Source organism: Equus caballus, chromosome X, assembly GCF_041296265.1.
Source record: "Equus caballus isolate H_3958 breed thoroughbred chromosome X, TB-T2T, whole genome shotgun sequence".
NCBI lineage: Eukaryota > Metazoa > Chordata > Mammalia > Perissodactyla > Equidae > Equus > Equus caballus.
In genome coordinates, this window is record NC_091715.1 from 105032473 (window position 1) to 105059230 (window position 26758).

A 26758-nucleotide genomic window follows, 5' to 3' on the forward strand; every position below is an offset into this window, starting at 1 on the left:
CCTCTTCATTGGATCTCTACTTCTGAGGGGTGAGTAGTACTGCCAGTACTATACTTCCAGGACTGGGAGATGACCCAAGTCATGGTGGCTGTATCAGGGAACAGGGGATAAATGGGCTTCAGTATCCTTGTATATGCACGTGAGGTCTCCTGAGGTGAGGAATGGAGCTCAGAGTGAATAGAGAAGGCGAGGTGGCTGGAGCCTGAGTCCCGGGATGACAACCAGTGGCCTGGGGTATGAGCCTCTCTTCCCCCACATCAATGGAACAGAGCTTTGAGGAGCCTAGGTATTGTACATAGTCCCCTAAGTGACCTGAACCTTTTTGTTACTCACACTCTTGTATTTTCCTTCTCTCTGTGTTTTCATGAACCTGTGACTTTCTTCTAACCATTAGAGTATGGACAAGGTAATGGGATGTCACTCGCCTGATTACCTTATGATATGTTACTGTAGTTTGATCCTTATATCATTTTTTGTGGTAATTTGGTTTTTTTTATTTATCAGTGGAAAACTAATGCACTTGGTCCTGGAGAGGACTGTTTGAATATGTCTCCGTAGGCAAGGGAAACAAAAGAAAAAATAAACAAATGGGACTATATCAAACTAAAAAGCTTCTGTACAGCAAAGGGAACGAACAAAACGAAAAGACAACCTATCAATTGGGAGAAGACATTTGCAAATCATATATCCAGTAGGTGGTTAATATCCAAAATATATAAAGAATTCACACAACTCAACAAGAAAAAAGCAAACAACCTGATTTAAAAATGGGGAGAGAAGTACCTCAACATAATAAAGTCCATATATGACAAACCCACAGCCAACATCAGACTCAATGGTGAAAAACTGAAAGCCATTCCTCTGAGAACATGTACATATATAATGGAATACTACTCAGCCATAAAAAAGATGAAATCTTGCCATTTTTGACAACATGGATGGACCTTGAGGGAATTACGTTAAGCAAAATGTCAGATGACAAAAGAAAAATACCATATTATTTCACTCATATTTGGAAGATAAACAGACAAACACATAGATACAGAGAACAGATTGGTGGCTACCAGAGGGGAAGGTGCTTGGAGGAGGGCAAAAAGGGTAAAAGGGCACATTTGTATGGTGACAGAAGGCAACTAGACTTTAGGTGGTGAGTATGATGTAGTCTATACAGAAGTCAAAATATAATGACCTACATCTGAAATTTATATAATGTTATACACCACCATTACCTCAATTAAAAAAAAGGAATTCACGCGCCAGCCCGGGGGTGTAGGGGTTAAGTTTGCATGCTCTGCTTCAGCAGCCCAGGGTTCATGGGTTTGGATTCCAGGCGTGGACCTACACACCGCTTATCAAGCCATGCTGTGGCAGGCATCCCACATATGAAATAGAGAAAGACAGGCAGAGATGTTAGCTCAGGGCTACTTTCCTCAGAAAGAAAAATAATAAAATTTAAAAAACATATAAATAATAAGAAAATACTTATATATTTACCCAAGTCATTACCATTTCTGGTGCTCTTTAATTCTTTGTGTAGATCTAGATTTCCATCTGTTATCAATGTCTTTTGGCCTGAAGAACTTCCTTTAACATTTCTTACAGTGCGGGTTTCCTGGTGAGAAATTCTCTTCCCGTTAAAAGAGTTTTTGCTGTGTATAAAATTCTTGGTTGAAATTTTCTCCCCTTAAGTGCTTTAAAAGTATTTCCATACCATTTTCTTACTTGCATTGTTTCCGATGAGAAATCTGATGTCATCTGTATCTTTGTTCCTCTGTATGTAACATGTTCCCCCTGCCCCTGGCTACTTTTAAGATACTTTTCTTTGTCACTCAAATGTGAGCAATTACGTTATTATATACCTTGTTGAAATTTTCTTTATGTTTTTTGTGCTTGGACTTTGTTGAGCTTCTTGGATCCAGGGATTTACAGTTTACATCAAATTTGGAAAAATATCAGCCATTATTTCTATTTTCTGTCCCCTCTTCAGGAACTCTAATTACATATATATTTGGCCACTTGAAGTTTTCCAACAGGTCAATGATGCTCTTTTCATATTTTTTAGATTTTTTCTTTGTATTTCATTTTGAATAGTTCTTATTTCTGTCCTCCAAGTTGCTATCTTTTCTTCTGTCAAGTCTAACCTACCATAGGTCCCATCAAGTATATTTTTTGTTTATATTTGTTTTGTTTTGGTTTTTGTGTTCTTTAAATACGCTTTATCTTTAAGAGCCATTTTAGGTTCATGGCAACATTCACCAGAACCTAGAGAGTCCTCGGTCCTCTCACACATACGGATTGTTTATTCATTCACCTACTAAAGAACATCTTGGTTACTTTCAAATGTTTTAAATTACAAAGAAAGCTGCTATAAACATCCTTGTGCAGGTTTTTATATGAACCTGAGTTTTCAGCTTCTCTGGGTAAATACCAAGGAGCAAGATTTCTGGACTGTATGGTAAGAGTGTGTTTCGTTTTCTAAGTAACTGCTAAACTGTTTTCCAAAGTGGCTGCACCATTTTGCATTGCCACAGCCAGGAAAGGAGAGCTCCTGTTGCTTCATATTCTCACCAGTGTTTGGTGGTGTTGGTGTTTTGGATTTTTGCCATTCTAATAGATGCATAGTGGTGTCACATATTGTTTTTTTAGTTTGCAATTCCCTAATAACATTGATTTTGCGAATGTTTTCTAATTTGGGTTTTTAGTTTTGATTCAGTCCAGATTATCAATTATTTCTTTCATAATTTGTGCCTTTGGTGTTCTATCTATAAACTCAACACTATATCCAAGGTCATCTAGATTTTCTCCTGTGTTATCTGTTAGGATTTTTATAGTTTTGTATTTTAAATTTATATCTATGATCTACTTTGAGTTAATTTTTGTGAAGGGTATAAAGTCTATATGGAGATTATTATTATTTTTTTTTGCATCTGGACATTCAGTTGTTCCAGCACCATGTTTTGAAAAGACTATCGTTTCTCCATTGTATTGCTTTTGCTCCTTTGCCAAAGTTTAGTTCACTGTTATGTGGGTCTGTTTCTGGATTCTCTATTTTGTTCCATTGATCTGTCTATTCTTTCACCAATGCCACACTTTCTTGAGTACTATAGCTTTATAGCAAATCTTGAAATTGGGTTGTGTTGGTCCTCTGACTTTGTTCTTCCTCAAGATTGTGGTGACTATTTTGGATCTATTGCCTCTCCTTATAAACTTTAGAATCGGTTTGATGATAGCCACAAAATAACTTGCTAAGATTTTAATTGGAAATCCATTGTATTTTTCATGTCAAACACGGTGGTTTTCATCTCCAAAACTTCAAGTTCCATCTTTTTTTATATTTTCCATATTTCCATATACCTGGACATCTGGAATATATATATTATAATTCTTCTAATGTCAATTCTGAGTCAGTTTTGGTGTATTGATTATTCTTCTCATTATGAATTGTGTCTTCCTGGTCCACTGAACACCTATTAATCATGAAATGGATGTCAGTTGTGAATTTTACCTTGGTAGGTGGTGGATATTTTTGTATTCCCATACATATCTTTGAGTTTTCTCTGAGATACATTTACTTTTTGCTTTTCTTTTGCTTTTTTGGTGAAGAAGATTGGCCCTGGCCTAACATCTGTTGCCAATTTTGCTTTTTTTTCTCCCCAAAGCCCCAGCACATGGTTGTATATCCTAGCTGTAAGTCATTCTAGTCCTATGTGGGATGCTGCCACAACATGGCTTGACGAGCAGTGCATAGGTCCACGCCCAGTATTTGAACCAGCGAACCCTGGGCAGCAGAAGCAGAGCCCGTGAACTTAACCACTCGGCCACAGGGCCAGCCCCTGAGATACGTTTAAGTTACTTATAAACAGTTTGATTATTTCAGGTATTGCTTTTGTGACTTTGTATGGTGGATTTGCAGCTATATTTCATCTAGGGCTAATTATTTCCTGCTAGTGAGGCAAGACCTTCCTGTGTATTCAGCCAAATACTCAGTGAATTATAAATCTTTCCAGTCCACCTTGTGGGAAGAGGCACTATTCCTTTCGACGTGGGAGCACTGGAAATTGTACTCCAATACTTCCGATTTGTTTTTTTCACCAGCCTAGGGTAGCTTCTTCACATGCATGTGCTGATTACTACTGTTAATATTCAAGGAACTCGACAGAACTGGGAGTTTCTCTCTGTGGAGACTTCACTTCTTGAGTATGCTACTGTACAATCTCTAGTCACCTTGGTTTCCTGCGATGCTCAGCTCCATCTCTTCTTATTGTAAAGTCCACTGGGCTCTACCTTAGTCCCCTCTCCCTGCACCATAAGCAGGACACGTTTCTAAAATTAGAAATTCAAATTCTTGTAGATACACTACTAAGATTTTCTATTCTTGTGTTAGTTTTCAAAAATTGTGCTTTCCAAGGAATTTTCCTATTTCTTATGTTATCAAATTTATTGGCATAAAATTGTTCATATGTTCTCTTATTATTATTTGAGTGTTTAAAGAATCTGTAGAAACATCCCCTGTTTCATTCCTGACATTGATAATTAGTGCTGTCTTCTTTGATTACTCAAGCAAGACTTAAGGAACTTTATTTATGTTCTCAAGAAAATAAACAATGTTAGCTTATCAGAAAATGGATATTTTTCTTTTTATCAGCTGTATAATTTCTTTCTTTACACCAATTCTTGGATTAATTTGCTCTTCTTCATCTAGCTCCTTAATGTGCACAATTAGATTATTGATTTAAAACCTTCCTGCTATGACTCTGTTTTAAAAGAACGTTCATGGCTATACTCTCCAGATTGTTATGTACTTTTATCAACTCTTGGTGTAAGCATTAATATTATCCCTATTCAACAGATAAGGAAGCTAAATTTTACAGAGGTCGAAGATTATACCATGGAGCCGATCCCATGGCCGAGTGGTTAAGTTCACACGCTCCACTTTGGCAGTCCGGGGCTTGCTGATTCAGATCCTGGGCGCAGACCTGCACCTGCTCATCAGGCCATGCTGTGGTGGCATCCCGCATAGAGGAACTAGAATGACTTACAACTAGGATATACAACTATGTGGTGGGGCTTTGGGGAGAAAGGAGAAAAAAAGAAAAGATTACACTAAATGTTATATAGCTTGTAAGTTGCACCCCTAAGACTGAAACCCACATCTGTCTTTTTTTCTGATAGAAAGCTTAAACCCACAACCGCTCCATTATATTGCCTTCTTGACAAAGTATAGAGGCTCAATAATGATCCTTGATATCTGTCTTCTATTTATCCCCACTAAGAACCTGATCATGACCTTTATTAATTTTGGTTCCAAGTGTAACTCTGGTCCAGCGTGGCCCTTTTCCTGCATGTCATCTAGAAAATAGGATGGCTTCTTCTTGTAGTAGAGTCCCTAAGAATAAACACAGAAGGTTCTTTCACTTTTCTTTTGAATCCAAGAAAGCTGTGTCATACTAAACCTCTGTCTTTCTAACCTAAATAATCCAATATCACAGAAACCATGTTTTACTACCCCCAGTAATGATGTGTTTGTCAGGTCCTCATCTGCCTTACATACATTTTATTTAGTAAGTCGTTGTTTAGAATCATTCTAACATAACTATCTCTAAGCACCCTTACTGTTTGGCAGTATGTAGGTATTTCCATGGTTTTAGGAACATAATTTCCCAATTGTGACAGCCTCAAACTATCTCTCTGTGGTCGCTAGGGCACAGGGCACTTTGTTAAAAATGGATTTGTCTTTCTAGGAATCATTTTCATCTTTGCCGCCATCTTTATGTCCATTGTTCCAAAGATTGCCTTTGGAACCAGCTATTCACTATTGACTTTGGAAACAGCTCAGTGTTGTTGTTTGACTTTCTCTATACTTTCTACTATTCTAATGTGACCAAGATTCCCTGGGCGTCTCACCTTCACAGACATTCCTGGCCTCATTGGAGCCCTAGGGATTGTTGTTACCAGGAGGTCTCTAACTTGCTACTTGGAAGATATTTATCAAAATAGAAACTGACTTCCATATATTACTCAGGTCCTGCCTTTTCATTAAGATTATACTATCACTAATATTTCTTCTACCATTTCATTCATTCATATGTTCATACCTTTCTAGCATTCTGAGGAATAATAGTGTTTTTGTTTTGTTTTTTGAGGAAGATTAGCCCTGACCTAACTACTGTCAGTCCTCCTCTTTTTGCTGAGGAAGCCTGGCCCTGAGCTAACATCCGTGCCCATCTTCCTCTACTTTATATGTGGGATGCCTACCACAGCATGGCGTGCCGGGCGGTGCCATGTCCGCACCGGGATCCGAACCGGCAAACCCCGGGCCGCTGAGAAGCAGAACGTGCGCACTTAACCGCTGCGCCACTGGGCTGGCCCAGTAATAGTGTTTTTTTAAGCCTATAACTCTGAGGATAAACTTAACGTGCCTATGAAAGAAGTGGATAATCTTGTAATCAAAGTGACAAATTTTTATGCTGACAGCATGTAGTGTGTTATCCCTGGAAATGAGATATTGAGCAGAAGTATAGACTGACACACAGTGATTGATATCAGGATATGATAGTAGGGATTCCAGGTATCTCACCACTCAGTTTGTGGTTTTCTATTTGTTTGGAAGTGAAGGGAGGCAGCCTGAGCTTTCTGGCATCTGATTGAGACCTGAGGCATTTTCTAAAGGTAACCAGAAGTTTCTCAGGTTTGCTTGCATTTTCCCCATTCTTGAGATTTATTTTCCTTATCTGTCAACTGAGTGATAGGTGAATATTTGGGGCTGTGTTGTCTTTGGGATTGCTACTTCCTGTAGCATCGGTTATGCTAGTCTCTAAGGAAGTTAAATTGTAGGACTGGAATCCCAGTGGTTTGTGTTTTTGAAAGGAAACCAAATCTGTTTCCCACCCAATACTGACTACCTACCTAACACATCACGTGAAGTTTTCCCCTCCACACCACACCTTGGTGAGCTTCTTGTCTTTAATAATGTCTGTTCATTCTTTATGTTGGAAGCGGGTGTAAGTGGCCAAAGTATGGATTATGGCTCTCATGGTGAAAATCAATTTTCACATTTTGATTACCACAGAAAGGTGTCAACAGTTCAAACATCATGATGAGCTTCTGGTTTCTATGACAATTGGAATATGCAATTTTATCATGGAGTAGAGCCATTTAGCAAGGATATTTACAGGAAGGGAATGTCTATTACCTACAGAAGGTATAAAGTCTACTGGATTTCTAACTTCACATTGTGTGTTAGGGTGTGTGCAGGGGGAGGCGGATTTGGCTGGGGATGAATGCATCTGCTCAATCTTGTTGTGTGAGAGATGGCAACATCTTGCTGAATCAAAACTGAGGTGATTGAGTCACTAACCATTCCTTCTCCTAAATTGTTTCTGTGTCCTTAGATAATACCTGGAGTGGGAGGGCCATAAGAACTCTGAGTTCCATAAATAATTGACAAATAACCTGGTATATGTTTAAGGTATATAACTTGATGTTTTGCTATACATATACACTGTGAAATAATCACCACAATCAATCTAATTAACTTATCCATTTCCTCACACAGATATCACTTTCTTTTTCTTTTTCTCTTTTTTTGTGATGAGAGCACTTACAATCTACCTATTAGCAAGATTAAAGTATACAATACAGTATTGTTAACTAGAGTCACTGTGCCATACATCACCTCTCCAGAACTTATTCCTCTTACATAATTGAAACTTCGTACGCTTTGACCAAAATCTTCCCGTTTCACCCCCCACCCCCAGCCTTTGGCAACGACGATCCTTCTGTTTTCTTCTATGAGTTTGACGATTTTAGATTCTACATATACATGAGATCATGCAGTATTTGTCTTTCTCTGACTTATTTCACTTAGCATAATGTCTTCCAGGTTTATTATGTTGTCACAAATGGCAGGTTTTCTTTCTTTTTAAGGCTGAATAATATTCCATTGTGTGTGTATATATATATATATACATATATACAAAATATACATATACATATTTTGTATATATACAAAATATAATATACATATTTTGTATATATGTATATATATATATATATACACTACATTATATATCACATTTTCTTTGTCCATTCATCAGTTGACAGACATTTAGGTTGTTTCCATAACTCTCCAAATATTCCTGATCTTGGACACGCATCCAGAAAAATATTTGTACAAATACAAATATGCAAAATATGCATCTTCATTCTGTAAATATATGTGCGTTTGTCGTGTATGTCTGTATATCTGCACAAATGTGCTGTGAGGAAACAATAGTTTTATGTACACTATGAAACACACAGTAATTAAAGGTATTAAAGGACGAGATATAAATGATTGGAATTATTCATGTTTTTTTCTCTGACCTCAATGGGTCAACCTATCTATCAGTTAGTTTGCTCAAATACAACTTTGAATCCACTGCTCTAAAGGTCAAATGTGATCTTATCGCACCAGTGCTTAAAATCTGTAAATTTGTTCCTGTTACCCTCAGTATAATGTGAAACTTAATAAAGGCTCAGAATGTATTGGCACTTCTTAGGTAGTTGTTGTTGACCTTTCTGTTTATCCCTTTTAATTAGATTGGCACAGAATTTAAATTATTTACTGTTGTTTTCTTTGATATGAGGTGCACTTTAGAATAAATCAGGTGGTGGTCAAGGAATAGCCAGTTTTCAAAACTTTCATATTCTGTTCTACCAGGCTGGGCTTGGACCTTGTTGTTGTTGTTAGGACCATCGAGTCAATTCCAACTCCTAGTGACCCTGTGTATAGCAGAGCGGAACCCTGACCAATCTTCTTGTGCCATCCTCTCACCTTCTGGCACTATAGCAGAGAATGTTCCACTGCTATTCGCAGGGTTTTTATGGACAATTTCTTGGTAGTTGGTGGCCAGGTCCTTCTTCCTAGTCTGTCTTAGTCTGGAAGTTCCACTGAAACCTATCCACCATGGGTGACCCTACTGGTATTTGAAATGCTGGTGGCATAGCTTTCAGCATCACAGCAACACACAGCTGCCACAGTATGACAACTGACAGACGGGTGGTGTGATTCCCTGATCTTACTGGAAAGTGAACCCAGACCGTGGTAGTGAGAGTGCTGAATCTTAACCACTAGACCACAAGGGCTGGCCTGGGAGCTTGAAAGCCACATTTTTCCTTTGTCACCTGAACCTCGGTTTAAAGATGCCCTTGGAGGAGACCACAGAGATTCTGCAAGAGGGAGAAACAGGTTGTGCATTGTTCTATGCTTCTTGTTCCTCTCAGCGTCACCTCAACAAATGTCCTTCACTGCAGCAAAATCTTCCCCCACTTGCCCAGCTCTTCAGGTGGTAGATTCTTGATGCTTTTCCGATCTCTGAGTTTCCTCAGTATTTTCTTTTATTCTTTCTCAGGATTCCAATACTTACTTAATGAGTTCTCTATACTAAATTTTCTCTGCCAAGGTTTTCTGCCTCACATGTAAAGAGCTTGGAAGTCATCAGTACCATCCTTACAACGAGAAAAAGCTGATCATCTTTCAAATGAACAATTTTTCAGGGACTCATCAGAAAACTGATATTGTAGGGCAAACTGCCACCCCAAATCTGTAGAGATGGGTGAATCCAGAGAGTTACAGCCAAAATTTGCTTACCTGTAGCAGAAGCCACTGGAATAATAAACTGGTAGGAACATTAAATGGTAATTTTGGCAATTGCTGAAGGCTGAGTGTACACTAATATGAAAGTGAGAAACTCCTGGGGGCCACAATCCTTGTGGAGCCCTCACACTTTTGTGGATCTCATCTCTAGGAATGTCACCATATTCTGTGGTGAAAAGCCAAGAAAGATCCCCTGTTGGCTCTGGCAGGTAGAGGGGAAGATTAGCTTTGTGAAATATGCCTGGAGCCTTCCACGTGACCAAGGCCTACTCTCCAGGGCCAAATATTTTACCAGGGCCTTATCCCACTTGGAAAAAGGCGTTTATCCAACTCTAGTCCCCTGTCACCTTCCTGTCTTGTCTAAGGGCAGTTGGAAGCTCTACAAGCAGAAATGCTTGTGAAGGTCCAGAGTGGGACAGAGGCACATGCTCACTGAAAGACAGATTTAGTTGGAAGATTGGAAAGCATCCCCCCTCCCCATACCTTACCACCACACCAACAGGGCTTCAGTACAATAGTAGCGGATTACAGCGCAAAGAGCAGCACGACACAGACTCACTCTGAGGAGAATTTCAGAGCCAAAAGGGGAGACAAAACATTAGGCCTAAATCTATTAAATAAGTTAAATCAGTAATTAATAACCCTCTCAAACAGAAAGCACCATTCTCTGATGGTTTCACTATTGAATTCTATCAAACATTTAAGGGAGCAATCATACCAATTCTGCACAATCTCTTCAAGAAAATAGAATCAAAGGAATATTTCCCAACTCATTCTATGAGGCCGGAATTACCCTAATACCAAAACCAGTTAAAGATGAATATCTATAATGAACATAGATGCAAACATCCTCAACAAAACAGTAAAGGGAAGCTAACAAAATAAAAAATAATTATACCCACGACTCAGTGGGATTTATTCCAGGTATGCAGGGCTGATTCAACATTCAGACATCAGCACAATATACCACATCAACACGCTAAAAAGAAAAATTATATGATTACATCAATTGATGAAGTAAAACACCCATTCATGATTTTAAAAAATCTCTTCAAGCTAGGAATACAGCGTAACTTACTCTACTTGATAAAGATCACCTGAAAAAAACCTAAAGCAAATATCACACATAATGGTGGAAAACTGAAAAACTGAACATGTTCTCTCTAAGACTGGGAATGAATACAGGACGTCCTCTCTCACCATTCCCATGCAGTATCATACCAGAAGTCCTACCAAGTGCAGTAAAACAAGAAAAGGAAATGAAAGATATACCGATTGGGAAGGAAGTAAAGCTGTTCTTGTTCATAAATGATGGTTGTCTTTGCAGAATTTCTAAAAAGTATTAACAAAAAACCTCCTGGAACTAATAAGCAAGGATAAGAAGTTCACAAGGACATATGGTGTGATGGTTAATTTTATGTGTCAGCTTGAGTGGGCTAAGAGATGCTGAGAAAGCTGGTGAAACATTATTTCTGGGTGTGTCTGTGAGGGTGTTTCTGGAAGAGATTAGCATTTGATTCAGTAGACCAAGTATAGAGATCTGCCTTCACCAATGTGAGTGGGCGTCATCCAATGCCTTGAGGGCCCAAACAGAATAAAAAGGCAAAGGAAGACCATCCAATGAAATGTATTTCTCTTTAAGATTTTAGAAAAGGCAAAGAAAGGGCAGATTGTCTCTCTCTCTTCTTGAGCTGGAATGTCCATCTTTTTCCTGCCCACAAACATTAGAGCTTCTGGTTCTTGCACCTTTGGACTCCAGGGCTTACATCAGCAGGCCCCTGGTTCTCAAACTTTCAACTTCAGGCTGGGAATTACACCACTGGCTCCCCTGGTTCTCAGACCTTCAGACTCAGATTGAATTATACCAATGACTTTCCTGGTTCTCCAACTGGAAGACAACAGATTGTAGGACTTGGCCTCCATAAGTGCGTGAGCCAATTCCTGTAATCTCTGTCTCTTTATATATATAAGCCAAATGGCTTCACTGATAGATATGTCAAATGGCATCATATGTCAGGTGGCTTCACTGGTGAAGTCAGTGGTATTCTGGAATATGTTTAACAACCTGTTCTCTATGATTGGGGGCAATGTTGAGAGGGATTTTGGTTTTGGAGATGTGTCAATTTGTGAGGTATAAAAATCCCCCCTGTGGCTGATTTCAAGCTTGCAATGTGATGTCATTAAAAAGCGCGTTGGGAAGAGATTCTAACAATACCGTTCATGAGCAGGTATGAGCTGGCTCCAGACCACTACTGAGCAACTTCCATCTGCTTGGATTATTTTCCAGTTTCCTTTGTTGTATCTTGTTTCACCTGGAGGTTATTTTTAATGGTGTTTTTCAGCTTATTAACAAATATTTGGGGGTTTTCTAGATATCATATTGTCATTGATTTCTAATTTAATTAAATTGTGGTAGAAGAACAAACTCTGTGTTTTGGATCCTTTGAAATTGATTCAGTCTTGCTTAATGGCCCAGTATACAGTTTATCTAAGTGTAAGACCCATCTCTACTTGAAAAAAATGTGTTAGGTATAGTGTTCTAAAGATGTAAATTAGGTCAATTAATGTGATAGTCTTCTTCATTTCTTCTCTATTCTTACTGCTAATTCCTCCAGCAGTGGAATCTATTGATTAGCTTTTAATATTTTTAATTATGGATACCTTTTTTCTGCTTTGTATGCCTAGTAATTTTTGTTGTATCCTGGATATTCTGGATAATACATTGTAGAAGACATGGAACAACCTCTTTTATGTTTTTTTCCTCTCTGGTCTTGCCTTATTTTGCATTAATTTTGCGGTATTAATTATACACAGCATAGCTACTAACAACTAGGATGAGGACTTTTCACAAGGATCAGAAGACTCGCTATTATAAAGACATCTGTTTTCCCCAAATTAACCTGAAGATTAAACCCAAACCAAATCCCAATCCCAGTAGGTTTTGCACGTGAGTGTGTGTGTGAACAGTGACAAACTGATCTGAAACCTGTTAGTAGTGTTGTACAATACAACTTTCAGTTATAACGGAACCTTTCTATACCTGTGCTGCCCATTACAGTAGTCACTCTGTGGCTGCTGAGCACTTGAAATGTGGCGACGGTGACTGAGAAACTGAATTCTTAATTATTTTAAATTTAAATTTAAATAGCTACTTGCGCCTAGTCACCACCATATTAGATGGTGCAGGTATATGGAAATGCAGAATGAGAAGAATATAAAAGTAATCATGAAAAAAAGAGACATAGATTACCACCCTTCCAACTTATTATGCAATTATAGGAATTAAGGCATGGGGTACTGGTCAATGAGAGACTGTGAAACCAATTAACATTACACAGCCTATAGAAACATTATATATATATATATATATATATATATATATATATATATATATACACTTTTACTGATTCATCAGAAAGAACATAAAATGTGTGTGTGTACATATACATACATGTAAGGTCACCTGATCCGTGACAAAAATGACACTGAAGTACAGTGGAGAAACAATGGTCTTTTTTGGTGAATTGACTATCCACTTGAAAATAATGAATCTTGACTCTTTTTCAAACTATGAACAAAAATCAGTCGAATAAGGTTTTCAGATAAAAATGTGGAAGTTAAAAATAACTTAAATAATACATAGGGAAGGTCTTCATGACTTTGTAGTAGGCAACAATTTCTCGAACAGGACATCCCAGAAAAAAAAAAAAGGTACTGAAAATAAAGAAAAAAAAAAGGTTATATAAAACTTAAGAACATTTGTTCATCAAAAGGCACCATTAAGGAAGAGAAAAGGCAGTCCACACAACAGGAGTGTTTAACTGTAACACATGTATCTGACAAAGGAATTGTATCCAAAATATATAAAGAATTCCTACAAATCAATAAGAAAAGGCAGACAACCCAGTAGAAAAATGAGAAAAGACAAACAGGCATTTCAGAAAAAGTGACTAACACAAATAACTAACAAAAAAAAAGAAAGGGTTCTCAATTTCATTATTCATGAGGATCAGGGAAATGAAAATTAATGCCATACCGTGATGCTTTTACTTCCACACCCGAATAAGTAAAATGAAAAATAATGGAAATATCATGTCTTTGTGAGGACATGGAGCAACTGATGCAAGTGCAAACTGGTACAACCACTCTGGAAATTTATTTGGCAACATCCAATATATGTGAATTTATGCATAAGCTCTGATACAACAGTTTCACTCGTAGCTATTTACCCCACAGAATTATATACACGTGTGTACCAGAACACATGTATAAGAATGTTCACAGCAGCACTATTCACAGTAGACAAAAAAATTAAAACTTCTCAAATACACAGGAAAAACTGGATGGCTACGTAAATCGTGGTATAGTCACATGATAGAATAACATAGAGCAATGAAAATGAACAATCTACAAGTACTCACACACACACAAAATGGATGAATCTTACAAAAGCGATAGAAGTCAGTCACAAAAAAGTGTGTACCCTATGACTCCTTCTATGTAAAGCTCAAAAACAGGCAAAACTAATCTATGATGATAGATGTCACACAGCGTGCCCTCTCAGGAGCTTTAGTTGACTTGAGGTAGGCATGGGAGGGGATTCTGGGACGTGGCAACATTCTGTTTCTCATTCCGAGTGGTGCTACAAGGGTGTGTTCACATTGTGAATATTCATTGAGCTATATGCTTATGGTTTGTTCACTTTTTTCTGTAGGTCATACTTTAGTAAAAAAAAAAATACTAAAAATACAAATGGAAAGAAAATAACAGACTGAGATTAGCCGACACGCAGCCCTAGACCTTTGTAAAATCTAGAAGGCTTCTGTGGCAATGCTTATAAAGAGATCCTCATCTTCTGCAGCAGCAGAGCAGGCTGTGCTGAAAATCAGGGCCAGGAGCTAATTGTAAGAAAGGTAGAGCTGCAAAGTGACACTGGAGGCATAACTTGAATAGGTCTCCTGTGTCAAAGTCGGGGGCCTCATGAAAAAGAGTAAGGCCGTGAGACCTTGGGTGGGGAGATTTGCACAGAAGAACCTGAGAATCTTAAACTGCCACATTCCCTCTAACTTTCTTGAAGCAGTCCTCTCACACCTACCCCTCTGACTTGCTAGAAGAAAGCAACCTGCTCATGTCTGGAGACCCTGCAGATGCATTACCAAGGCAGTCGACTTACCAAATGACACATTCAACATCACGCTCTCATTGCCTCCATGCCCTTTAGTGAGACTTGTTCTCATGACAGGCAGGGTAGAGAAATGAAGTCCCTGTTCTTGGAGGAAAAAGTTTATAACCAAAGGAAGTAGAAAACTTGGCTCAAATATACTGTCATGAATCCTGGGAACATACGTTGGGGTGGATCTTAAGGCTCTGAATGGGAATTAGGAAGAATAAAAGAGCATTATTGACACGACACTGTAACATGACTCCTGTACAACTACTCGCTCCCTGCAGGAGAGTGATTGGCCAGGTAACTGCTTGCCATAGAAAGGCACTAAACCTTTGGCCCTGGCTGCTCAGCTGTGGTACAACCCAGTGCTTGTAGCCACTATCTGCTCCCACAGTGTCACGAAGTGGAACTTAGGGACAGGGGAACGGCTGACACTTCTGCTGATTGCGATGCTGTGATCAATAAACTGTTTTGCTCTGATTTATTGAATCTCGTTGTCTCTTTTTGGCACTCATGGAGTGTGGCAAGCCACTATGCTTGCTAACTTAGTCATTTCCTTCGGAGTCTATTTCCTCTTTGCCATCCCATATAAAGTTGGGTTCCTGCAAGGAATGGCACAGCAAGCAAGGTGCCAACATAGACAATGAGTTTTTGGAGGAGAAAAGGCAGGGGACCCATGGGCCAAGTTCAGGCATATGAGGAAACACCCTGGGAGCTAAGCAGGAATGTGTTCACCCAACTTTTAGAAGAACGGGAAGGTAAATGGTCTATTTCTTGGACACAGGATGAGTTGATAGACGACACTGAATGGTGATAGATCTGATTGCAAGAAGCCACCCAAAAGGTGCCATGGTGGGTGCTTGCTCTCCTACAGAATAGGGACAAGGGGAGCACCCCTGATTTCTGTCAAGGGGAAACACACAACTTTATTTGTTTGAAAACCACAACTACAACAGTCACCTGGAACTACAATATGACCCCATATGGAGTAGTAAGATGCACACCTGTTAGAAGCACCCAAGAGGCAAAGGAGGGAAATCTAAGACCAATTCTGTCAAAACACTGGGAAGGCCTTAGAGATTCAGTGATGCATCCGGATACAGAGTGAGAACTCTTATGCTTTTAGAGGGTGAACGGTAGCAAGTAGGCACTGTCATACACAACACCATAATTCACGCAGACTGTTCAGTCAAGACAGAGTCATGTTCCCCAACACGGCTTGCTGCTTTGGATTTCTATTTAAATGACTACATTATGACCAATCTGGGAAGAATACCAAGGAGGAAGCTGTTCAAAACACAGTGGGGGTAGCTGCTCCAGACTGACGTTATCATGGACAGAATGACAACTCTTAGAATAAGCCTTTTACCCAGAGAGTGACTGGTAAGAGTTTAGGCTATCCTCTCCAAACGGGAGAAGCCCGCTAACTTTGTTGGTAGTGCCTGAAGGCCCTGGGCAGGTGGCTACAGTGATTTTACGCCAAAAAATGTCCAGAATATAGAGAGACCCAGACTCAAACAAGCAAAGTTTCTGCAATCCAAAATAACACCCAGGATGGGAACAGAAAAAAAAATCCCCTCTAAAGAGACCTAGCCATAAGTCAATGTGGATTTGGCTGTTAAAACAGGAAATTCTCAAAGAAGAGATTAAATGGGTTGAGCACCAAAGCAATTTGTTCCAGATGGGAGCTATGCGGGGAGAAAGAAGGGGTACAAACCAGCAGGTGTCTATCCAGTTAAAACTGAAAGTGCCTCTCTAGAGCCACAGAGGTCAATCTCCCTCTACAGGAAGAAGTAAGAAGCTAGTTGGCTACCACAGAACAAAATACTTGTAAGGACATCCAATGCCTGACCCTATGTCCCTGTATCCTGATTTGAAGAAGGAGGACAAGGAGTAAGGCCCCACTGGAGCCCAGAGGCCAGGTGCCCCAGCAAAAGCACAGTGGATCAGAGAATAAAGGAGATAAAATCTTTTGCGGCTCATTTGGAAACCAGTGTTCAAGTAACCATCTTACCGGTTCTCTTAATGGGTAAGGGCTGGATTTACAAATGGAGTAAAATGTGGAATAGACTTGACTGTAACCATCTGGGTGGGGCCTTTCGGACACCTGGTATGCACCGCTACTGTTACTCTTACCGCTTCATGTATAATTGCTATTGATGTTTTACATGCTTGCATTCTGAGTGCTCATAAAGCCCCAGGGGAGACTTTTCCAGTGATGAAGAGCTCCTTGGAGATTGGTAATAGCAGGGGGATTACACCCAAACCACCAATAGACTTCTGGTTTTTTCCCATATTACATCACAGAAACAATATAGAATTCCGAGAGGAGAGTAAATAATCAAAGCCTTGGTGAAGGACTTAAAGGCAGCAGGGGAATTGAGAGCTTCTATATCTCAAGACTACAGCACCAAGGCTCCAGTGAAAAAGGCTAATAGGATCTGGAGGCTCATGGTGGATTATTGCCAACTGAATTCAGCTGTTGCCCCTGTAGCTCTGGCTGTTCCAGACCTTGTGCTTAAATGCACAATTACTGTGCTGCACCTGGGGCGCTCAGGTTTTCCTGATATTTGCCACCAATGGGTAGGCTGATATATGGAACAAGCCCCTCTCCCTTCTTGCAAGACTCGGTTCCATCCCACTGATGATATCATGCTGGTAGGCTGCAATAAAGAACAGTTGGCAATGGCTGTTTGCCGACTTGCACGAAAGCCAAGAGATGGCTCATTAATCCTGATAAGATATAAATTCATGGGACCCATGTGGGCTGAGGCTCAAAGATCAATCTCCAAGACAGTAAAGGAAAAGTCACCCTATGGCTCACTACTACCTGAAAAAGAAGGCAACACTTAATGTGACTGCTCGGGTATTGAAGGCAATACATCTTGTACCTTATGCATATGTTGAACAGAGAATCTGGTAAATGTAGCTGGGTACAGGAGTAGCAGGCAGCTGGGGGGAGTGCGACACGTTTTCTCAGCAGCCCTCCCTTTGGTGCCTGTAAAACTCCAAGGGTCCTTTGGACATACAAATATCTGCTACTGATAACTATTCTGATTTGAGCTTCTAGCAAGGAAGACCACCTCCACCTGGAAGTGCCTCTTGGAGTTCTGAACTCACTGCCTCCCTGACAGGACCATCCACTGCACACTATCTGGGAAACAGCTACTCGCCTGTTACTGGACATTTGTGGAGAATGAGAGCTTTAGTCAGGACTGCCAGGTAACATCATATCCAGACATCCCCATCTTGAGTTTGTGGCACTCAGATATTAACAACCAAGTTGGAAAGGTACAACAACCTTTTCTTTTAAATGGAAATGTTATATTTGAGAAGCAAGTCTGGTCCTATACCTGGTTCCTCCTTATATGAAAAGGTTGCAGCCACCCCTTTAGGGGCCATTTCACCTCCACTTGCTCAATCACAAAGGAAGCCTTTAGCTAACTGGCAACCACACTTCCAAGAAGTCCCCAAGGATACTTGGCCTTGGCTTATTGGTGTCTTGGCCAAAATCAAAGCTAATAGCGTCCCTGGGTGTCAGCAGTCATTCAACTCCAATGACAACCCTAAATGCAGTGAGGGCCAGTCAGCACCGTGGGCCATATTGAAAGCTGCCACCCTTCCTTTAGACGATGCTTCTAAGGAGGAGGCGTGTTGTATTTTCACTGGCTCTTGGGCTATGGCCAATAGCCTAGCTGTCTGTTTGAGATCATGGGGGATGATGACTGATATATAAAAGACATGCCTCTGTGGAGCCATGAGCTCTCAAATGCCATTGCTACAGTATGGAAAGTATCCATACTCAGAAGAGACTAAATCAAACAGTGTGACCAATGGGGTCTGCATAGCCCTGGAGGCTAGCAGTGCTACCTGAATTCATTATCAGACTGGGAAAGTGATCCTACCACCAGAATCCAATGGGCTCAAAAGACCTCAATCTATGCTACCTATCAACAGGTTACATGACTCTGAGCCCTGTGCATTCCTGGCAAAGAAACTATTTCCATCCTGTGCTGCCATATGGTGGCTACTTTTGATGTCTAACAACCATTGAAAATTATTCAGGCTATGAAGTTGCCATTCCTATATGAGTAGCAGATTCTGGCCACACCATGGTAACACTTGAATCTAAATTCTGCCACCTTTTTGGTCACTTACAATCTTTCAGTGGAGGCCATTCATGATGAAGGAGACTCAACAGTGCGCTGAGGGGCATGACATTCAACAGGCATTCCATGCCCCTTTTTATACTCAAGCTGCTGGCATCATCAAGAGGTAGAGCGGATTTTCAAAGCCTCGACTATAAAAGATTGCTGGACAGTCAATGTTGCCAGAATCATTGCCAGACTAGACATCAAAACAGACTATATGGTCATGATATGAAGCTGTTTACAGCAAAAGAAAATTCCCTTTCTGATGGTTGTTTGGAGAATGCAGGATAGAAAGGGTCAGAGAACAGAGAGGCTAGCTCTCTGTATCAGTGTTCCTACACTGATAATCCCCAACCATTCCTCTTCTTTTTCTTTTTCTTCACTGACGTTAGTTAGACAAAAAAGGAAGAGTGACTCCAGCCTATTGCTTCTACTGTCAACCGGCTTCAGTCATTGGGTTTGTGGGTCACAGATCACATGACTAATGATCCGTTGTTGGAATTCATGAAACCTAGATTACGCTTGTGGTGGCCTACTCAGACAGCAATAGGGGATATCATAAACCAATGCAAGTTCCACTATTGTGCCAGAGCCCACGTAACCCCTGGCATATCTAGATAGGTCTGAGTGCAGGTGGGGAATGGCTAGGTCAATAGGAGAGGTACTAACTACTAGATTAGGACAAACAGACTATGTGGCCATAGAAGGAAAGCAACAACCTCAGTACCTTGGAGAAAGCAACAATCTTCGTATCTTGATTTGAGCTCCTTATACCCTGGCAGGTTTGGGGATGGGGGAACACTCAGTGCTTTATGTCCCCTGGATCCAGCACCACAGCTTGGCAAATATCTCCATGGTCCACTTGAGTCAACTGGCAGCCGTGGCTGACTGAATCCCTATGAGCTTTGTCATTCTATCCACACACTATAGGAACAGAAAATTTCCTACTGCCATGGCCATCAAACTTGAACCCCCTCATATAGGTACAAACACTCTGACCAGTACAACCCTGTTTCAGAAAGACTGATACAAAACCATACAGGTCTCTTGATGCACCCATGGCACCAGTGGAATGTATGCATATAGAAGCTGTATCTATTCGGTGCCACTGCCCATGTGGCTTTACCAAACCAATATAAAGATGATCCAAATCAAGCGTATGAAGCCTCTTTGGGTTATATTCTTGTATGTGTTGGAGAGTGGGCCACAGAACATCTTTCCATCAGGGACAGCAGTGATTTTTTCATTCATGTAATGTCTCCTGTATTTATTGGAAGTGGCACCACACCTTGGACCACTTGTTGGGACACCAGGTAAAGAGTGCTGTCCTACCTGGGGATACATTGACTCCTGATTCCAAACCCCTGACATCAGTGTCCCTGCCCTAGAGACAATGATCAGGAACCTATCTTTAACTTTAGCTATCATAGTCAATGAGACAGCACAAGTTCTAGAAGATCAGGAAATCAATCTAAACTTCCTTGTAAGGTTGTAATGCATAATAGACTGGCTGTCAGGTACACTCAGACTCAAGAGGGAGGAGTATGTATGGTCAACAACATCTCCTTTGTGTTTGGCTAAATTTCGCCCACCAGGTGGAGCAGCTCAGCTGAAGTGTCAGTTCAGGTACAATACTCTGCGTGGTTGGGGCACTTTCCTCCAGGATCTGGTATATGCGCTGAATCAAAAAGTGATGTTTGATGCTGTGTCCCCGAATCTAGTGTACATGAATCTGGGAACCAAGGGGTGAAAGTCAAATGAGCTCCCGTAAAAATGAGTCTGATTCCACTTTATGATGTTTGAGTGCTGAGAACTTTTAGGCCTCAGCCCTTCCTCTTCCCTTCCACGCCATATATGGGCAAGCTGACAAGAAATCCTAGGTAATCTCTTCTTGGAAACAAATAGGAGGTTCAAACCATGCAAACCACTACCTCTGCATCAGAACCTGCATCCTGGCCCCACCATCTAAACAAAACAAAAACCTGAAGCTAGTCTCCTTTCCCCCCTCTCTCAAACCATTTTCAGACCAGTTTGGGAAGGCTTCCTGCTCTTCTATGAAAGCCTCACTATGTAAGTAATAAGCCTCATCATACCTTCTTAGCATCAGTCAGTGTAGTTTCATCAGTCTTGATATCCGAAGCAAATTTTAGTTGAGGGGAAAGATCCATCCTTTCTTTGCGGAATGGCTACAACAGCTCCTCTCACCATCATTCCCCTTAGCACACTTGCAGAATACATGCTTCCCATCCCTGAAACGTTAGAGTCAGCCATATTATGTTCTGGGTCTCAAGAGAGACTGCTTCTGGTAAGGGATACAGGTTGGCTTCTACTGAACTTGAAGCTACAGCCACCACCTGGTCTTTGCAGCCTCCTTGAGGCAGAGGATCAGCAGGCAAAGACAGGAATGTATATAGTAGAGGGGCAAGTTGACCCTCATGCCATGCGGAGATGTGAGTTGTTGCTACATTATGGGGATAGGGAGAAGTATGTCTGAACTCAGAGGATTCATCAGGAATTCTTTTGGTGCTTCTTGCCCGGTAACAGTGGTAGATGGAACCAGTATAAAATAGCTGTGGCTTTCTTTATAATTTTCAGAATTGTTTACACTTGTCATCTTGGCTGAGTGGGGCTGAATACAACAAAAAGTCTTGGACTGTTGACTCAGGAATCACTCTAGGAAGCCTGCTTTTTAATGTCTATCATGCTTAGCTTGGTGCTTTAAAAGAAGTATCTCTCTTTATTTTTTCATTCTTTGGAGGCCTGAGGTAAATTAAGCAGCGTTTATTAAACACCTTCCCGCTCTGCAACTCTCTGTTGTGACTGCATCCATTACAATTTTGTATGCTTTTACTCAAAGCAGGTTTAATAACGGGAAAACGTCCAAATTCTTCTGTTCTCTCTGCTAAGGTAGGTTTTTACTATTGGTGAAATCTGAACTATGTAGTCTTTTTATGACTCTGTCCCTATTGGCATGAGCCATCTCCAGGTGGAAATCAGGGTAACAATTCACCCTGTGCAGCGGGATGCCTCCATATCGGAATACTTTAGTTCTGCTGGCCACGGTAGAATTATAAAGACAGGACATGCTTGGGCTCCAGGACTAACCCACGGCTCTCACGCCTCAAGGGAAAGAGAGGAAGGATTCAAATCCCGGAAGCTGAGTGTCTTGAAAATTCATTGGACGCCAGGCGTGTCAATCCTCACCTTTCAGCAAATGAGCTTAGAGCTCACAATGGGGAAGAGGACCTTTGTTGACCCTTCTAAGTCCCGCCTCCTGTCACACACCAACAAAGACTGTTCCCACTCCCCACCCCCGCCGCCATCTTCTCTGCTGCCGCCACCATTTCCCAGCAGGCCTTGCTGCCAACAGGTTTCCGCAGCCATAGTTAGCTTGGTGGCCGCCATCTTTGTTACCGTTACGAAACCGCCAGATCAGTTTTCCCAAGTTGAGGCAGAGTGCTGCGTCTCTCCCACCATGTCTGACATAGAGAAGGGAAGCCCAGACCTTGGTGGCCAGAACAGAGCCCGTGGTGGGGTGGGCCAGGACCCCAGATCCACCGAGTCTGCGGAGTTGGGGGCAGAAGTCGCAAGGGCTGCATACCCTGGGGACTTCCAGGCAATAGTGCAAGCTCATGTGGAAGAAGAGGTTTGGCTGGACATCCCCGAAGTCATCATCGAGAACTGGGATGTACAGCAGGTAGAAGAGGAATGGGTGCCAGGAGAGGAGGAGGCAGTTGGGGAGGAGGAGGACGAGCAGGAGGAGGGAGAGGCAGAGGAAGGGGGTGAGGAGGATGAAGAAGAGGAGCAGGAAGAAAGCGACGAGCAAGAGCGTGAGAATCATGTGGACAAAGAGGAAGAGGAGGATGGTAAGGAGGCCGCAGAAGTTGTCTTGGGCTTCTGTGAGCTCCCCATGGCGTGCTCGTGGTCCCTGTTCTGGGCTCTGGTCCATTCCCTTCTACACCGCATCCATGAGAAGGACCACATCCTGGTCCCGCCCCACGCTGACTCCGTGGTGGTCAGGCCGCAATCTCAGGAGCCCGAGGACCAGGGAGAGGGTGGCACATCCCGGGAGCCCAGGTCTGGGACGGCAAGTACCTGGCAGAGGGTGCATCCGCCTGGGAGCTGGAGGAACCCGCAGACAGGGCTGCATCCCAGAAGGCAGAGGAACCGGTGGAGGTCAAGGCCTGGGAGGGTGAAGTGCTGGCTGACACTGCCGTGTCCTGGGGGAGGCTGGGGCTGTGCACCCTAGGAAACTGAGGTGGTGGATGGAGGCCACATCTTCAGGCTCTCGGAGCCTCCGTGGGCGCAGCTGGCTCACTTGCAGGCCACTCTTAGCGCTTGCCTCAGGTGATTAAGCTACAGATCCATTTTTTCCGAAACGCTTCTGGCTGAAGCATTCCCAATTCTGTAGAGACCTGTACAGTCTTGAGAAAAAGTACGATTTTTACGAAGCCCTGTTCAATAAGAGATCTGAGATCATCAGTGCAATTCATGAGCCCACAGAAGGTGAATGTCACTGGGAAGCAGGTGCTCAGGAGGGAGCTGGGAGGAAGTGGACAGTGAGCCTGAAGGAAAAGGGCAAACAAATGGTATACCTCGCTTTTGCTTGATGGCTTTTAAAAAGGTGAAGATTCTTGGTAAGATGATCCAAGAAAAGGATGAAATGGCCCTGGCGCCCTTTGCAGGGGTTGAGGAGCTAATGAGCTTCACCACAGAATTTGTCTTTAAATCAAACAAATCTTTCCCAGTGAAGTTCTGACAAAAACACACCAGATGCTGTCAGAACCAGATGAGCCTGCTCCCTCCTTCTCCCAAGGGCCAGAATCAGCAGCAGGGGGTGTGAGATGTACTGGAAGAGGGGAAAAACGTCACCGTAAAAACTCTCAAGCAGCAGAAATGGGAGGGCCACGGAAGTGTTGTTTCAACCAGGAGGAACATGCCCAGCTGTTCTTGTTATTTTATTTTACTGTTTAAATTTATATTTTGTGGAGGTAACTGGTTGATACCATTGTGTGTGCATCATGCTATTTCGACTTCTGCATAGACTACTTCATGCCAAAGATGTGGAGGGGGACATTTGTATGGTGGCAGATGGAAGCTAGACTTGTTTTTAACGTATTTCTATTCTCCAGATTCTCCTGAGGCGGGAGTTCTGGATGTCCATACTGATTTTAAATTGGAATATTTTTTCCACCCGCTTGTGATCCCAGAGTCCGTATCATTCTTCGCTAAAGAAGTGGCTGAATATAAGTATGGCAACTCTGAGGAGGAGGCCCAGGAAGCGGGAGGTGAGGAAGAGGATGAACGTGAAGAACCAGAAGAAGGACTCGAAATGGACATGGACTGCGCAGAGGGCAGCCCCGGAGAATCCAGGTATTAACGTGTAGCCTGGAACAGTAACTAATCGTTCCTGACGTATGCCTGTTACTGACAACTTTATGTTTGGAAGTTTTTCTGCAAAGTAAATAGGAAAAACCTTTTGAAATTCAGTTTTGAAGGAACAGTTTTATGTTAATCATATCCTTGTATACTAGGAAATCTAGAGGCAGTATGTCCTGAAATGTACTTCATTCTTAGCCACCAGTCCTTTGTCCTGTAGCTATAAGACTACTAGAGCCGTAAATTTATCAGACCTGGGACATTTAGAGACCAGTGTTTTTTGAGAGGATGGTCTCCAGAAGCAGCAGCTAAGGTGGCCAGGCCACGCACTGGCTGTGCCTTCATCCCCTGGCCACAGAAATGTAGTCCCTTGTAATAACGATGCCTTTGAGAAGGTGACACCTTTCCAAGTAGTAAGACCGCATTTCATGATTAATTCACAAATAGTAGTTCAATTTAGATTTTTGTGTTTCATGTGACATTCACAAGAAAAGAAAATTAGTCACAGTAAACTATTGTTTATCAATGAATTGATAATTAAGTCTTATATTTCCTCTGTCCATCCTTCTCTCTCTCCTCTCCCTCTGCTCCCTCTCTCTTCCTGAATGTTCACAGCTGTGGATATCTAATAACAGCCTCGCCACATTTTATAGATATGGAAACGGAAGGTCTGGGAGTATAAGGGATTTATGATTTGTGTAAAGAGCCCAGACTTTTGAAGTGGAAAGACTTATTTAAATCACAGAGTGGCCTCTCAAGAAAAAAATCACACATTTATAGTGGTGGGCAAGAGGGAGACGAGGTTGATGTGGTCAAATGATTGAAGCATGTGGGCCATGATATCCAAGGGTCTGGGTTACAAGAAGAAAACATTTTGTTTTCTGCTTGTTGAGACAACAGATGTACATAGGGTTGACTCATATTTAAAAAGTCACTGGTGCGTGTGAATGGTGTACAAATTGTTAATTGCCTCTTATTCCATCCTACAGTCCGAAGGCGTAGAAAGAAACGGATGGTGAAAGAAAAAAATGAATTTGTTCCTCATGGATATTCTAGTTTGCAGCAGCCCAAAGCATGAGTTTTGTTTCATACTTCATCACCCAACAATGATGTTAACTGACATCTCATGGATATAGATGGATGACAACGTTCGTTCACGTTAAAAATAAAAGTTTGTTTGAAATGAATAAGCTGCGGGTTTCTTTTTTACATAAATAACACGGAGTCAAATCTATCTTTGTGTCTTTTCTGTTTGTTTTGGCCCACCTTAGTGTGATTGAAAGGAATCTCTTTAAGTTATTGCGTAAGCCTGTTTTAATTCTTTTATTGCAGCCTCAATAAATGAAAATATAAAGTTATAATCACTTCCTGTAACGATATAGATGGTGGGCTGGCCTCTGGTGTGTTTTATTGAATGCAGACGATGGATGACCTAGCTTGCCAGGAGACCAGATGGTGCTGTTGGGCTGCTTTAGACCAGCAGCATCACTAACACCTGGGAACTTGTTAGCAAGGCAAGTTCTCGGACCCCACTCCCGACCTACTGAATTGGAAATGCTGAAGGTCGGCCGCTAGCCATCAGGGTTTTGCAGGGACTCCAGTTCTTCTGAAACACGCTAAAGTTTGAGCACCACTGGTTTAGGTCAATGGGAGAAAACGTTGAAATTCACTACAGTGGGACCAGCCTTAATTCACTGACTTGATACTGTTGCAGGTAAACTAAACAGGATGGTAAGATGTGGACTGAGGAAGGGACTAGAATTCTCGGGGGCCTGACACACAAAGACGTCCTGGAGGGATGTGTTCGTTTCCTGGGGCTGCCATAACAAATTACCACAAACCAGGTGGCTTAAAACAACAGAAATTTATTCTCTCACAATTCTGGAGGCCGGAAGTCTGAAATCACGGTGACAGCAGGGGTGATTCTTTCTGGAGACCCTGAGGGACAGTCTATTCCAGGGCCTCTCTCCTAGTTTCTGGTGGTTGCTCTCAATCCTTGGCTGTAAACAAGCAAGGGCTCGCTGCCTGATGAACCCCGTAAGCCAAACACGAGACATCGGTTTTTATAGAAGGGAAAAAGCTTTATTGTGAGGTTGACCAGCAAGGAGACAGGAGTCCAAGCTCAAATCTGTCTCCCTAACTGGCTGTTGGTTAGGGGTTTTCTAGAACAAAGGAGCAGGAGAGGGAAGGTTGGGTGCAGTCCTAGGCATTTTGTGCAAGCACAGAAGATTTTCACGTTTTGTCATACATCCCACGTTCAAAAGATTGTGTCCTTGAGATGATGTGTGGGGGAATGCTCAGTCCCCCAGGTCATCCTCCTGTCACTTGTGCAGTCTCAATTTGAGTCTTGGTGGCCATCTTGTGGTCTCACTGGCTCAAACACGTTGGAACTTGCTCAAGGATGAAGAACAGATCTTCTTAAAA

General features: G+C 41.7%; 1 protein-coding gene across 1 annotated transcript; it reads left to right on the top strand.

Annotated features, from left to right (window-relative positions):
• Nucleotides 1-22293: 22293 nt before the first annotated feature.
• LOC102147882 (glutamic acid-rich protein) lies at nucleotides 22294-25521 on the top strand. Its single transcript, XM_070258684.1, has 3 exons — nucleotides 22294-22821; nucleotides 24166-24328; nucleotides 25324-25521. The coding sequence occupies exons 1-3, from the start codon at nucleotides 22431-22433 to the stop codon at nucleotides 25334-25336; spliced, it is 567 nt and encodes a 188-aa protein (XP_070114785.1). The 5' UTR covers nucleotides 22294-22430; the 3' UTR covers nucleotides 25337-25521.
• Nucleotides 25522-26758: the final 1237 nt, after the last annotated feature.

Coding starts and splice junctions, on each gene's coding strand:
- LOC102147882 (XM_070258684.1), top strand. CDS start 22,431: ATGTCTGACATAGAGAAGGGAAGCCCAGACCTTGGTGGCCAGAACAGA. Junction 22,822..24,165: donor CAAAGAGGAAGAGGAGGATG/GTAAGGAGGCCG, acceptor TTGTGATCCCAG/AGTCCGTATCATTCTTCGCT.